The 15,560-nt window shown below is 38.6% G+C and overlaps 1 protein-coding gene across 2 annotated transcripts in view; it reads right to left on the bottom strand.

Moving 5' to 3' along the window:
• FEZ2 (fasciculation and elongation protein zeta 2) overlaps positions 1-659 on the bottom strand; it is a 62,201-nt gene extending 61,542 nt beyond the window's left edge. The window contains exon 1 of one of the 2 annotated variants that reach the window (XM_072634153.1): positions 365-659. In XM_072634153.1, the coding sequence (XP_072490254.1) occupies positions 365-612 (248 nt within the window). In that variant the 5' untranslated portion in view covers positions 613-659. The remainder of the gene's footprint in view (positions 1-364) is intronic. The other variant, XM_072634152.1, reaches the window with a different exon arrangement.
• Between the last annotated feature and the right edge of the window lie 14,901 nt (positions 660-15,560).

Raw genomic sequence — 15,560 nt, forward strand, 5'->3', positions numbered from 1 at the left:
GAAGGAAAGGGTAGGAGATTGGAGATCCCAGGAGTGAAAAGATTCCATCTAACCCGGGGGCCTACCTGGGAGGGAGGGGGTGAGGTGGGTCAGGAGCGTTCAGGAGGTGGGCGTGGCCTGGGGAAGGCGTGGGAGGGGACGGGAGGAGGAAGAAGGCGTGGTCTGGGGGAGGAAGACGTGTCTGGGAGTGGAGAAAAGGCGGAGACTCGATGGGAGGGGGGAGAGGGAGGAATGGGATGCAAGGCTCTCACTCCGGGAGCGAAAGAGGAAGGGTGGGAGAGGCGGACTCGGCGTCGCGGACAGAGGCCTAGGGCGGGGAACAAGGAGAAGGGAGAGGCCTCAGCCCGTCCCCGGCAGCACTCACTCATCCTCCTGCAGGAGGCTCCGCTCGGTGATTGGCCTCACCGCCGCCTTTGGAGATTCGGCGTCCGGACTGGAGGGGCGGAAACACAGACTCAGCTTCTCCTCCAGACCGCACGCCAACGCCGAGAAGCCGACGCCTCCCTCGTCGTCAAGCGCCCTGGCCCCGGCGTTACGGTTCTGCTGGTCCAGGCGGCCTCGGGCCGGCTCCTGGAACTCATAGAAATCCTGCCAGTCCCCGTCAGCCGCCATCACTGCCCGGCCAGGCCCGCCTTGCTCCGCCCCGCCCCCTGCCGGCCTGCCCCGCCCCCTGCGCGGCCTCGCTTCCCAGGCCCCGCCCCCTCCAGTCAGCCGCCGCTGCCCTGGCCCCGCCCCCTCCAGTGTCTCTCAGCCGCTGCAGCTCCGCTGCGCCCTGGGTCCGAGAGGGGATACCCCGCACTGCGCGGATTTCTGCCATCTGAGCTCTCTTCTTTAGGAATGTTCCTCTGAGAAGAAAAACTAACGTTGGGCCGATTTGGCCCACATGCGGTTTGAAAGAAGAGAAGTGGTAGTAAAATCTCTATTTTCATCTGAGCAGTCAAGGTCAGCTGGCTAGGTGACCCAGGGTAAATAATTTAACCCTGTTTGCCTCAGTTTCCTCACAGAAGAAAATGGCAAACCACTCTAGTCTCTTTGCCAAGAAAGTCAGACGCGAATGAACAACAAGTTCAGGGTCGTAGAATCATAGGATCCTAAATTTATGAAAGAAAGAATGAATGAATGAGTAGCCTTTATCGAGCACTAGCTTACTATGTACTATTGTGAACAGTGGAAATACAAATAAGAAAAACAAGACAGTTCTGTTCTCAAGGAGCTCATATTCAGGTAGGGAAAGATAACACATATAGGTTTCATCTGCAAGTCACATGGTCCTTAGAGTAATTCTAATAATTCTACGTCTGGTGTGGAACTATTTGATGATGCCAAGGACTTTGGGGGTGAGGATTTTATTTTCCAGGTTTTCAGGAGCTGTAACTGACAAGGAGGCAGGGGTTCCTGCACCTCACCTCTCCTGTAGCAGATGCCAGATCCCATCTCCACAAAAATTGCTTCCCGGGATGATAGCTTCAGCATCTGGGTTGGAATCAGGACCAGTGGTATGGGAGTTGGAAATTGCTGACATTCCTTGGCCTTACCTGGCTAATGGTTGCAGTTGATCAAGAAGAGTTAGTGCAGGTGGTGGCAAGGAAATGGGTCCGTCCTTCATAAAGATTGCTCCTCTCAGTGATGGCTGTGGAGTTCAGGCTGGAAGCCAGGCAAGTGATCTTCTGGGCACTGCTACTTCCAAGACTCTTAGGTTCAGGATTCTAGACTATTTACATAAGTTTTATAAGTTATGGTCAGGATGCTGGCAGTGAGTTGACTTGTCTGATGCATAACACCTCTTATCTCTATCTTAGGGTACCTTGCTGCTTCAGTTAGTTTGGCTTTCCTTCCCTATAGGTGGCACCTCAGAGGACATTTAGACCAACTCTCTAGATTTTACAGATAAGAAAACTGAAAACCAGAGAGATTACATGATTTGTCCAAGGCCACACAAGTAGCCAGAATAAAAATGAATTTAAACCTAGATCTTCTGATTCTTTACATTGTACAACTCTTGTCTCTCAGAGTTGGAAGTGACCTGAGGAATGCTATCCAGTAAGTTCTTGAACAAGAATCTTATCTACAACATACCTAAAAAAAGAGTTCATCCAGCCTACTTGAAGATCTTCAGTTAGGAGTAATAATCTATGACCTCCTGAAAAAGCCAGTTCCACTGTTGAGGTATATGATTCCATGGAAAAGCTTCAGATTTGGAGTTAGAGAATCTGGATTAAGAACCTACATCTTCTACTTACTCCCTGTTTGCCTTGGGGCACATTACTTAACCTACCTCCACCTCAGGCCATTATTGTAAAAATAAGGGAGTTGAACCCAGTGACCTCTAAGTTACCTCCCAACTCTTTATCTGATCCTATGACTTCTTTATTTTAAATAGAAATCTGCCTCTGTAATTTACACCCAGGACTCCTAGATCACTCCTTTAGAATCAAATATCATCTCCAACCCAGGGAGGTTATCCCCATTTAACTGATGGGGAGACACAAGTTAAGTGACTTGCCTAGGGCCATGGAGTTAGTACAAAGATGGATTTAAATTCAAGTCTTTGTGACTCCAGTTTCAAGTCTTTATCCACTGTACAATATTAAGAGATTTGGGAGAAATGACTGAACAAGTTGTGGTATATATGATTGTGACGGAATACTATTGTGCTATTAGAAATGATGAGTAGGATGCTTTCAGAAAAACCTGGAAAGACTTACATACGCATGCAAACTGAAATGAGCAGAACCAGGAAAATGTTATATACAGTAACAGCAATATTGTAAGGATGCTCAACTGTGAAAGACTTAGCTACTCTAATCAAGACAATGACTGAAGACAATTCCAAAGGATGCATGCTGCTAGGTGCTATCTACCATCAGACAGAGAACTGATGAACTCTGAATGCAGATTGAAGCATACTTTTTAAATTTTTTCTTGAGTTTTTTGTCTTTTTTTTTTTACAACATGACTAATATGGAAATATGTTTTGTATGACTTTACATGTATAATTGATATCAAATTGCTTACCTTCTCAAGGAGAGGAGCAGGAAAAAGGGAGAGAATTTGGAACTCAAATTTTTAAATTATTATTTCTTTGAATCTTTTGAAATCTGCTCTCCCATCATCTAGGGTACAAATTGGATTATGCTCAGCTTTAATCTCTTCCATTATGAGTTCGGAGATGTAATAGTCACTTTTCCTACAAGATTCCTATCATTTCTATTACAACTCAGTTCTTCCTTGTTGATTCAAATCATGTCCAACATAGTAGTAGTTATTGTTGCTTATCCTATAGAATTATCACTAAAGAAAGACAAGAATTTACAAGCAGTTATGGGTTTTTGTCAGAGTTTCAGCAGATCTCCAGATCACTTAAGTGTCTCATAAACGCTATCATATCTCTATGCCAAGTTTGTGCTGTTTGCTTATCTATTTCCTTATGTCATAGTGGTCTCTAATGTATCCACAATAGTGTCCATTCTATTCATTCCTCTATTGATCTTCACCCAAATGCTCTATCATCATATTTCTTTATTCCCCTTCCTTAATTTCCTCACATAAGTATATCTTCTTAATGTATAATATTATTCTTTTATCTATTCCATTCTTTCTAGAGCCATGTTGCAGTCAAGACTCATAACCAGATGGTTATGAGTTTCAGTGGTTTCAGTGGTACCTATAAAATCAAATTTATCTGTAGTTCACCCTCTTTCCTGTACTTTCAAATTTTGTATATAGATCTCTGAGGTCACTGATGTGATAGATGACTCTTTTTGGGATATTTTCTACTGTGGATTAATAATTCTGTGAGGTTATTCTTCAAGTTTTGACCTTCTGTTCTTTTATATCCAGTTTGATGAGTGAATAAAAAAAAATTTGTTAAATGCTATGTCCTAAGCGCTGAAAATACAAATACAAAAATGAAATTCTCTCTTCTAAAGGCGCTTATATTCTAAAAGGGGAGAAAAAACATTGTAGTGATGGTCAGGGAAGAAAGTATGAGGAGTTACAAGGATGTTGAACTGATGTATGGGGCAGTCAATTGATATGTATTTTCCAGGAACAATGATAGTATGGTATGATTTGATTACTGTTTTCAGAACAAAAGGTAGAAAGCAGTGGGTAGGGCAGCAAGTTATATGATGAGATAGCAAAAGTATTCAGATGAATGAAATATGAAGGAGTTTTTTCTTTCCTATTCCATATTTTACCATCCCAATTAGATTTTCAAGATCTATTAAAAAAAAATCAAACATACTAGCATAATGTTCCATAAATCGAAAGATACAAACTGTTTCAGTAAGGATTCATTATTCAACAAAAACTGCTAGCCCTCTTCTCCTGCTCCCTGTTTGCCCTGAATTTTGTGAGGATTGTTAAATATTCCCTAAGATTCTATATTCTGTATGGCTGCCTCATACCAGGTGATCTCAAAGAAAGATTGAATCTATGTTCCTGAATTGATCCAGAATGTGCCTTTTGAAGTGTGGCCTTTAGCATTCCCTAAGGGTTCCTTCCACAGACATTTTGTGCATTTAATGCATTAGTGTCAATATCCTTTCTTTCCCCCCTCCATCCCACCCAGTGGGCTAGTTTCAAGAAGGAGAGAATGTCATAGTTTAGCACAAACTTTCTAGATGAGTAGAGTTGACCAATTTTTTTAGGGATACTCACTGAAGCCACTAGGTATAGAAACTTAGAAGAGTTTGGTTCCAGGGTGTCATTGTCTCCCTCTGGTTATACCTCCAGCATTTCTATGTGTACAGATGGTCTGATGATGTGTACTCACATGAGATTTTCCCATTGCATTTGTTTAATAAAAACCTTGAAATAAAAAAAAAAAACTAGGACAATTGGAAAACACTGCAAATTGGGATGGAAACAATGGGAAAATATTTTAAGCAAATTTTCTGGTAAAGGTCTGATAGCCAAATTATCTAGGTAAGGGATAAATATGTAACTAGAAACATTCCCCAAAATAATTCCCCAAAATTATAAGAGTATGAACTGACAGTTCTCAAAAGGAAAAAAAAGTCCATGTTATCAACAATCATGATAAAAAATGCTCTAAACATTAATAATATGAGAAATGAAAATTAAAACAACTCTGAGCTTCCATCTCTCATCAAATTGACAAAGTGACAAAAAATGAAATAAGATAGTTGTTGGAGAGGCTATGAGAGGACTGGTATACTGTTGGTGAAGTTGCAAATTGATCTATCCATTTTGGAAAAGACTTTAAAACAATACCCTAAAACACCAGACCATGCATATTCACTGATCCAGCAATATCACTAGGAGACATATACAACATAAAGATATCAAAATGAAAACAAATTTTAAAAATGTATATATATTTTTCTCATAGCAAAGAATAGTAAAGAAAATGGACGTCCATCAATTGGAGTATTGCTGAACAAATTGTAGTACATGAGTATAATGGAATATGTTGTGCTATAATAAATGAAAGGGAGATATTCAGAGAAACCTGACTTGAATGAACTAATACAGAATAAATTGAGAGCCATGACAATTATTTATACAGTGACCACAACATTGTAAAGGAAAATAACTTTGAAAGATTTGACTATAGATGAGAATGTTGCCCAACAGAGGTCACTGCAGGGGGTGGTTTGGATCAGAAGCACTTTTCCTCACTCTCCATTTAATGGAATCAGCTGGAATTGATCATAAGCATCTCGCGAGGATTCTACTTCTCCCTCTTCCTTCTCTTCCCTTGAGATGTAGAAGATTGGGGGATTCTGGTGAAAAAAATTACCTTTCCACTTGGAGACAGGGATTAGCTCCTTACATTTTTAATCTAGGGCAAAGATTCGAATACCAAGAAAAACTTTCTCTGAAAAACTAGCAAGGTCAAAAATTTAGATCATAAATAAAAGTAATAAAATGTTCTCATCTCCCAGGGGTGGGGAACCTGTGGCATCAAGGATACATGCTGCCCTCTAGGTCCTCAAGTGCAGCCTTTTCACTGAATCCAAACTTCACAGAACAAATTTGTTAATCAATCTGTTAATTGCCAACCCAGGAGAGATTTCTCTGTTTCAGTCAAATTTGTATAATGATTATCTATAGGTTTCCTTCCCTACATCAAATTCTCTGTATCAAAACAAAAACTCAGGATGCAAATAAAATTATCTTCATTTAGTAAGCCTTTTTTTAAACATGTAAACAACCAGTGAGTAACTTTAAAAGTCAGTCAACAAGCATTTATTAAATGACTATTATGTTGCAGATGCTGTGCTAAGCACTGGAGATGCAAAGAAAGGAAAATAAAAACTGTCCTTGTTCTCAAGGAGTTCACAGTATAATGGGGGAGATAACATGCAAACAACTATGTATAAGCAAGATATATGCAAGATTAATTGTGGGTAGTCTTAGAGGGAAGGTACCAAGATTTAGGAGCACTAGGAAAGGCCTCTTGCTGAAGGTAAGATTTTAGATGAGACTTGAAGGAAGCCAGGATTTTGAGGGGAAAGATAGTGAGTTCAGTTTTGGACATGTTGAGTTTAAAATATCTACAGGATATACAGTTAGAGGTGTCTAATAGGCAGGTGGAGCCAAGACTGGAGGTCAGGAGAGAGGTTAAAGTTGGACAAGTAGATCTGAGAGTCATCTTAATAGATAATAATCATTAAAACAGAGATGAAAATCAAAAGCAAGGAAGCTAATAATGAGACAGCCAAGCAAAATGGTCTAGAGGGAGAAGAAAAGAGGGCCCCTTCATGGGGGACCTCCATGATCAGCAAAGAATCATTTATGAATGATATAGCTTGTCACCACAATAAAATAAAAAGGAGAAGCAGAGAGTGGAATAGATGCATCATTGTTCCAGCAGTTTCTCCAAGTAGCATAATTCAGTTATTCTCTGCTAGATTCTTTTAATAAGCTGAACTACATGCCAGAGAAAGGAAAAGGTTCTTGCCTCTACAAGCCTAATTAAGGCTTAGTCAGCCTCATGGAAAGTGTTGCCATCTCGTGCTGCTGCGCCTGCCACTCTCATTCCTCACATCTCTTTCATGAAAGACATATAGAAGTTCAGTAGTAGAAAATTCTGCCCTGCAGCTCTTGCCACATTATAGTTTATTTTTTGCCAGAGCTAGAAAGGTCTATGGTATGAACAGGTTAGACCCAGCATCCTTGCAAGGAAAAGGGGTAGTATTGAGAGGGTGAGAATCCTTAAGGCAAGAAAGTGGGAAATTCGGTCCCAGGAGAATAGAAGGTAGAGGGATAGGGTGGGGATGTCATTGCAGTCTGTAAGCTACACAGCACCGAGTGAAGAGACTTTAAATTAAGCATTCATTATGATTAATGGAGTCTGAAAAGAGAAAAGTTCGGGTGCTAGGGTGGGAAGGGGAGTCCTCTGGGCCCCTTCTTACTCTCTACTCTGTTGCCTCAGACCCAAAAGAGGAAAAACAATGGGCAACCCAGTGAGAGCCAAGATCATGTGTAGCCCATCCTGTATAATTACTGCAAACCCAGCATGCCCAGAAACAAGGCTTTTAAGAAATTCATCCTCTTCAGCACTGAGGAAGATGGAGTTATCAGGGACATCTCTGAGACCAACACCTTCACATCCTATGTGCTATCCAAGATGTAGGTGAAACAACATTAATGTGTGAACTGTTCAATCCACACCAACGTAGGGTAGCAGTATTGCTCTCATGAGACAAATGAAGAACAGACATCTCCACCCAACTACTATCCTTGGACATCTTCCAAAGCCCATATAAAAAGCCATCTACCTTTTAGGATACTTGAACTCCTAAGAAGAAAATAAAATGGCTAATCTGCCTTTAAAAAAAAAGGAAACAAACTCCCAGAGTTTTCAGTAGCTTTGGTCTCCCTTCAAGTCAGTCAGTCCATTCCCTGCCAGAAGGACCATTATGAGACAATGACCAGTTACAGCTCTAAAAGATTGACGATGAAATGTCTTGCTCCTCTTGGTGGAAAGTGATGTAGTATAGGTGCAAAATGAAACATACATTCTTGGAACATGGCCAAATTTGTTTTGCTTGTCTTTGTTACAAGGAGAGATTTTACGAGGGGATGGAGGAGGGTGATACCAAAAGCCGGGGAGAGAGGGAGGAAAGAGGAAAGGGAGAGGGAGAGAGAGAGAGAGAGAGAGAGAGAGAGAGAGAGAGAGAGAGAGAGAAAGAGGGTGTCAGTGACATATTTTAAAAACATATAAACACCAGTTCAGATGGGGATGAAGACAAACAGGGCAATGTTGGTGCTACCATGCTAAACTGAACATACATTTTTTAAGAAAAACCAAGATATACCTAGCAGATTTATAGTTTCATGTACAATCCCCATTTTCTGACCTTTTTGTGTATGAATGTGTTCTTATTTTTGATGATTTTCTAAGTCATAATAAAAATAATAATTTAAAAACATGAATGCATGAGTTACAAAGAAGTAGCAGCAAAAGCAACACAGTTGCTAAGAACCAGAAAGGCAGTTGTAGAGGTTATCCTAAGTGGCTTAATGTCTCTGAGGATAAAGGGATTGTCTATCAAATTCTAATGAAGCAAGAGTCTTTTAAACTGGGATGTGTGAATAGAACGTTGAAAGTTTTGATATTTCACAACAGTGCTGGTAGTATGGGGTTTGATTGGTATTACATTAAATACTAAGAAGAATAATGTAATAGTGATGAAATCTTTCAGATTTACTTTGCATTCTCTTTCTAGAGAGAATGTTGAAAACAATGGGTCTACCAGTGCACTGTTGGCGGAGCAGTGGACTGATCCAAATATTCTATAGAACAATTTGGACCTGTGCCAAAGGGCTATAAAACTGCACATACCCTTTGATTCAGCAATATTTCTACTAGGTCTATATCCCAAAGAGCTCAAAGCAAAGGAAAGTGACATATATATACCCATATATTTATAGCAATTTTTGTGGTGGCAAAGAAACTGAGAGGATGCTCATCAACTAGGGAATGACTAAACAAGTTATGGTATATGATTGTGATGGAAAACTATTGTGCTGTAAGAAATGATGAAGAGGATGGTTTCAGAAAAACCTGGGAAGATATAAAGTCAAGTGAGCAGAACCAGCAGAATGTTATACACAGTAATAGTAATATAGTAATGATAATAAATTGTGGAAGACTTAGCAACTCTGATCAATACAATGATCCATGACAATTCCAAAGGATTCATGATTAAAAATGCTATCCACCTCCAGATAGAGAACTAATGGAGTCTGAATACACATTGGAGCATATTTTTTCTCTTGCTTTTTTTTATAACATGGCTAATGTGAAAATGTTTTGCATGACTTCATATGTATAATAGGTATTTTATTTCTTGCCTTCTCAATGAATGTGAGAAGGACCAAAAGGAGGGAGAGAATTTGGAACTGAAAGTAAAAATTTAAAAAGAAAGTTTTAAAAATTGAAGAAAAAAATAAATATATCTTTTCAATTCAAAAATTTAAAAAGAGAGTCAAAGGGAGAGATAGTGATCGAGGGCAGGGTCCCTGCTTTTTAAAGGTCCACTGAGTCAGCAGCTCTTCCTGTTCAGTGGTCAAATAAAGGCATTGTTTTATTATGCCAAAAGGCCAAGACCCTTCTGCATTGTTCTACACTGTTACTGGAGTCCCTGGAAGTTTCTGGGGGAGCTCCAGTGCACACTTTAAGAGATGATCCCTGTCAACTTATTCCCACTCATGCTCCATGGAATGTAAACACAACTACATAAAGAAGGGGGAACTACATATATGAAAGCAGCAGGAAAGGACCAGAAGGGATGAAAAGGGGAAATTATTGAAGGGGCAAGGATCCCAGAGGAGACAGGAGGGAATGAGATTGAGAGCACAAGTATGGAATGAATTATTCAGATTGACTGAAGCCAGGTCAAACCCCCCCAAGAGAAGTGACAAATTTTCTGTGTGAGCATTTACACCTCAGAAATCTGCTAATGCTATAAATCAGGACTTGATTTAGTGTTTTGTTGATTGCCTAGACTTAAGAAAGTGATGGAGAAAATGCTAATAATGCAGATTAAATGTAAAAATGTATCTATGCATTATTTTTTTTTCAGAGACTAAGTTCTTAAACATTTATTAGCACTCCCCTGGGTACTGGCATTGGCATAGAAAAACAATACCCCTCTGAGAATGGAGCAAATAAGAGTATGGGGGATGATGCTGAGAAAATTTAAAATATGAAAATAGAGAAGAGATAGAGTTCGTGATGAATACACTAATTTTTTCTGTGGCGTTTGAGGCAAGGCTATAAAGCACAGGCTTTTTATGCATAATAACAATGTTTCTTCAGCCTGCTATTCTTCAGTTTTTGTGACTCAATCTTTTGTGGGGGGTTTTATATATGTTTTAATCATAATGCTCTTTGACTTGCTTCAGTCAATTCCTATTTACCAAAATATTGATATTCGCAGAACATTTCTATGGTGATTCATAAAACAAAATAATTGAAATTAGGACTGTACTGAAATATCTAAGACAGATCTTCAACATAAATATACTTAAAACCATAATGAGGAATTATTCCTCCCAGGGCAAATGCCACAAAAAATGCCTGGGATCATTGGTATGATGTGTGTCCACACGTGAACAACAGGATATAGGTAGAAGGAGCATGACGATGTGGTAGCTTCCTGTTTTACTTAAATATTTGTGATTATCAAGGGCACAATTTTTTTCTACACTATTGAAGGATTGATTGCAAGTGCTATAAGATTACCCTACCTGAGTTACAGCTTGAGGTATAGTCTTACCCCAGAGAAGGTCATCTCAAGCTATTACAGCATAAAAGAGTATAGTTTTTTTGATACAAGGAGACACACAGTGTGGTGGGTGTGTTCGTTGCCGAAGGAGACCACAGCATCAGAGAAATAATGACATGACTTGCACTTGACTTTGTTTTGAGTGAGGGAGAGCTGTGCAGGTCACTAGACTCACTTGTTCTCCAGAGCCATCTGAACCCAGTGACCAGATATTCATCAGGATGACTGGAGATGACCCAGGATGAGGCAGTTGGGGTTAAATGACTTGCCCAAGGTCACACAGCTAGTTCGTGTCAAATGTCTGGGGTGAGATTTGAACTCAGGTCCTCCTAACTCCTGCACTGGTGCTCTATCCATTGCACCACCTAGCTGCCATGGTGGAAAGAACAATAGGTCTGGAGTCAGAGGACCTGGGTTCAAATGCAACTTCTAATATTTGTTATCTGTGTAACCAGGGGCAAATTATTTGACTTCATTGATCCTCAGTTTCCTACCCTATGAAATGAGAGAGTTGGAATAGATGGCTGTTAAGGTCCCTTCTGACTCAAGCTACATTTTCCCTTTACTTTCACTTTATGCTCACCTGGGAATCTTCTATTATTAAGGCAGTTTTGCAGTTAGACTTTGCTGATGGGAAGACATTGCATTGCACAGCCAACATAAGTAATCTGGTCACTTCCGCGATTATATTTGTTATTACTCCAGCACTTCAGTAATTGTCATTACATGTAAATATGTTAACTTTTTATCTCTGAATCAATTTCTTATGAGGTTTGCTAGTACAAATCACCTCTAAGTTAACTAATAAATTAAGTTCCTAAATGTACAGAACTGGGGGCCAAATCCTCATATTTCAGTGATCTCACTTAGATATTGCCACCCCATGATGCTCAGCAAAATTCTCAAACTTGGATTTACATCACAGCCAAATTTCAAACTATGAAAGCATGGGAAAGTAGACTAACTATCAGAAAAGCTTCCCCCAAGATGGTGCATTGAAAGGAAAGAATAAGATTTGCAAAAGAAGAGACAAGCTTTTGGAATCAGCCCTGTGAATGGTTGTTTGCCAAAGGATTGTATTTAGCAAAGCCTGGCTTGGCATTATATAGCACCAGTAATACAATGGAAGGATCAAGAAAGAAAAATTTGTTGGGAAAAATTCAGCTTATGCCTAATTTCACTCAGGTACTGGCAATACATCTGAAGAAATAGAAGTAACAAGAAATTAGAGCATTAGATGTTAGCTCAAGTATTTAAAAACAATTGTCCGACAGCTTGCCAAAACAGTAAGATTGTTCAAGTTGGACCATGTTTAAAAAACAAAAAGCCAAATATTTTGCAGTAATTGGAAGCCATACTCCAGGCATTATTCATATAGAATATTTTGTCTACAATAATTTATCTTCTAGTAACCAATAAATCTTTAGTGAATGGTTTAAACTTCTGTTCTGATAAGTACTTCACATATGTGGTTTTGATCAAAGTATATGACTTACATGCTCCAGGTCTGAATAGTCTAGAAACTTGACAGGCAGAGTTTCTAGACTGGCAAGTCGCTGCTACTCCTTCCTTCTGTAAAAGTTTCCAACATGAACATTACCCATAGCTAGATGATACAGTGGATAGAACATTGGCTCTAGAATCAGGAGGACCTGATTTCAAATCCATACTCAGATACTTCCTAGCTATGTGACGCTGGGTAAGTTATTTGACCCCAATTGCCTCAAAAAAATTAACTATTTCAATGTAAATTATTTCCTTTGTAATCCCATATATTTTTATTTTATGCATTCAAATATTCAAAGAAAGAGTCCAGTAAACTTCAACCAACTGCCAATGGAGTCCCAACACATACAAAAAAGTTAACGGTTGCAATCAGGCAGATGTATCATTATCCCTTGAAATAGCAAAATGCTGATTTTTAAAAACAGTTGAAAATAACCATGAATATAACTAATTGTTACTCTAATACTTCTTATATTTTTAACTGTCTTTAAGAATGACTTCTTTGCCTTCCCATTTTGAGTTAAGATTGGCTAGAATTGGATACAGCAGCCAAATTGATTCCTAAAATGTAATTATGATAGTTACTTTTCTATGTGATGAGGCTTCTCAGACAGATGAAGTCCTTTGTGTTCCCTTTCTTCTGCAAAGCTGAATGCATTAAGTCTCTGAAATTAATTTTAGTGTGACTCCTCAATAAAATGAAGAATATAGCCAATGGAATCTCCTTCCGCTGATTAGTAGAAGGATTCCTCTAGGGTCCAAGGCAGACAGACCTTAGTGATGCTAGAAGTTTTTCTACCTTAGGCAACGTATATTCATAAGTGATAACAATAAGAATGATGATGATTATAACTCACATTTATATGAATTCACACTTCAAGGTTTATAAAACACTTTCTATATAAGAAATCTGTGAAATTATCAGCATTTATTGTATTTATCTGCCTATGTTAATTATCAATGAAATGCGCTTGGTTTATACTTCAGAGAACATCATACTTCTGCCAGGATAAGGTGATTGCCTGAAACCTTCTCACCATGCAAATTGACTCAGTGTTTGATTCTCAACACCATCTTAACTCCTTCATTTGCTTCTCTCCTGTGATTGGAGGGCTGGAGCAGGGAGCAACAAACTCTCCCAATGTATTCCTTTATAGAGGGCTAAACTTTGCAGATAACTATTTTCCATCAGAGGCTCTGCTTGGTTTCAGTTCCACAGAACATCATGCCCTTGCACCGGGTACACCCTGATCACCTTCCCTGCTCCCACTTTTCATCTTCTTTTGGTGTGTTTGTATGTCCTCCCCCATTAGTAGTAAGCTCCTTGAGGACAGGTACTGTCTTTAAAAAAATTTTGTATCCTCAGCATTTAGCATAGTACAGGACACATAGTAGGTGCTTAATAAATATTTATTTGGGGCAGCTAGGTGGCACAGTGGATAGAGCACTGACCCTATAGTCAGGAGGACCTGAGTTCAAATTCAGCCTCAGACGCTTACTAGCTGTGTGACCTTGGACAAGTCACTTAACCCTGATTGCCTTTAAGTAAATAAACAAATATTAATTGAATAGAGATGAGGAAACTAAAGGTCAGAAGGGTTAAATGATTTACACAAGGCTACATAGTTACTATACATCAGAGCCAAGATTCAAATTCAGTTTCTAATTCCTAATTCAGTGTTCTGGCCACTACATGGATATTGTCTCACAAATAGGATGATGAATACTGAAGGTTTATTACGTTGTTTCTCTTCCTATAGAAGACTTTGACCTTGGTTTTTCCTCATGAATATTTACCTAAAGTTCCTCCAATTTCTCTTTTTAAAAAGTTTTATTTGTTTTGTTTTGCTTTCTATTACAAACATTTACAGATTACTCCCACAGTAAACTAATAATATAGCGTCCTCATCTGAGAATGTATCCAATGTTTCACATCTGTAGCACCCCCTCACACTTCTATTTTTTTATGTTAGCAGAAATCTATTTTCTCCCCATGTCTATCCAGTGCAAACAAGCCTCTTTCTTCCAAGTAACAAATGTTGAGGTTTCTCCTCCTGTTCCTGAATATCTTGCTTACCAATATTGTTGGCCACCACGGAAGTAATGGCTGCAAGGCCATTGTTCACTAAGAACAAATCAAAAAGTATTTATTAAGTGCCTGCAATATGCCAGGCACCGTAGAGTGTTGGACTTGGCTTTAGGAAGCACTGAGTTCAAATACCGGCTCAAAGATTTGCTAGCTGTGTGATAATAGGAAAATCATTTAACTTCTCTCAGCCTTGCTTTGCTCCTCTCTAGAATGAGGATAATTGCACTTCCCTCAAAGGGTTGTTGTGATGATTAAGTAAGAATGCATATAAAGAGCTTGTCAGACTTCAAAGCACTATGTAAATGTTTGCTATTATTATTTCATAAAATAATTATGTCCATATAACCAATATTTATATAACAATTATGTTGATAAAAATAATTTGTTAAAATAAAAATTATTTAATTAATCAAATATAATTTATTGGTTAAATATTGAATTAAACTATATTAAATGAAATTATTTTTAAAATTAATTATGATTCTTAAATTTACTATTTTGATTTTTAAATTTATGTAATTGTTTTAAATAATGATGATTGCTAGCATTTACAAAGTGCTTTAAGGTTTAGAAAGTGCTTTTTATATATTATCTCATTTGGTCTTCACAACAACCCTGTTAAATAGATGATTTTATAATCCCTATTTTTCAAGTGAAGAGCTCAGAGATGAGAGAGGTTAAGAAAACTTGACCTGAGTAACAAAGAGAGTATTTAAAGTAAGAATCAGACTCAAGTCTTCATGACTACATGTCCAACACTCCATTCACTGTCCCTATAAAAGTATCTGCAAAATCTATACAAATAAATACAAGGTGATGATAAAGAAGAAGGCATTGACAACTGGAAAAGATAAGGGTCCAGACTCAGCAATACCCCTTCTAGGGCTGTATCCCAAAGAGATCATAAAAATGGCAAAAGGACCCACATGTACAAAAATATTTATAACAGCTTTTTTTTGTGGTGGCCAAGATTTGGAAACTGAGAAATGCCCAACAATTGGAGAATGATTGAACAAGTTGTGGTATATAAATGTAATGGAACACCATTGTGCTAGAAGAAATGATGAGCAGGCAGACTTCAGAAAAACCTGGAAAGACTTATATGAACTGATGCTGAGGGAAGAGAGCAGAACCAGGAATATATTATACACAGTAATAGTTACAGTGTGCAATGACTAACTTTAATAGACTTAGCTCTT

This window comes from Notamacropus eugenii, chromosome 1 (assembly GCF_028372415.1).
Source record: "Notamacropus eugenii isolate mMacEug1 chromosome 1, mMacEug1.pri_v2, whole genome shotgun sequence".
Taxonomy (NCBI): Eukaryota; Metazoa; Chordata; class Mammalia; order Diprotodontia; family Macropodidae; genus Notamacropus; species Notamacropus eugenii.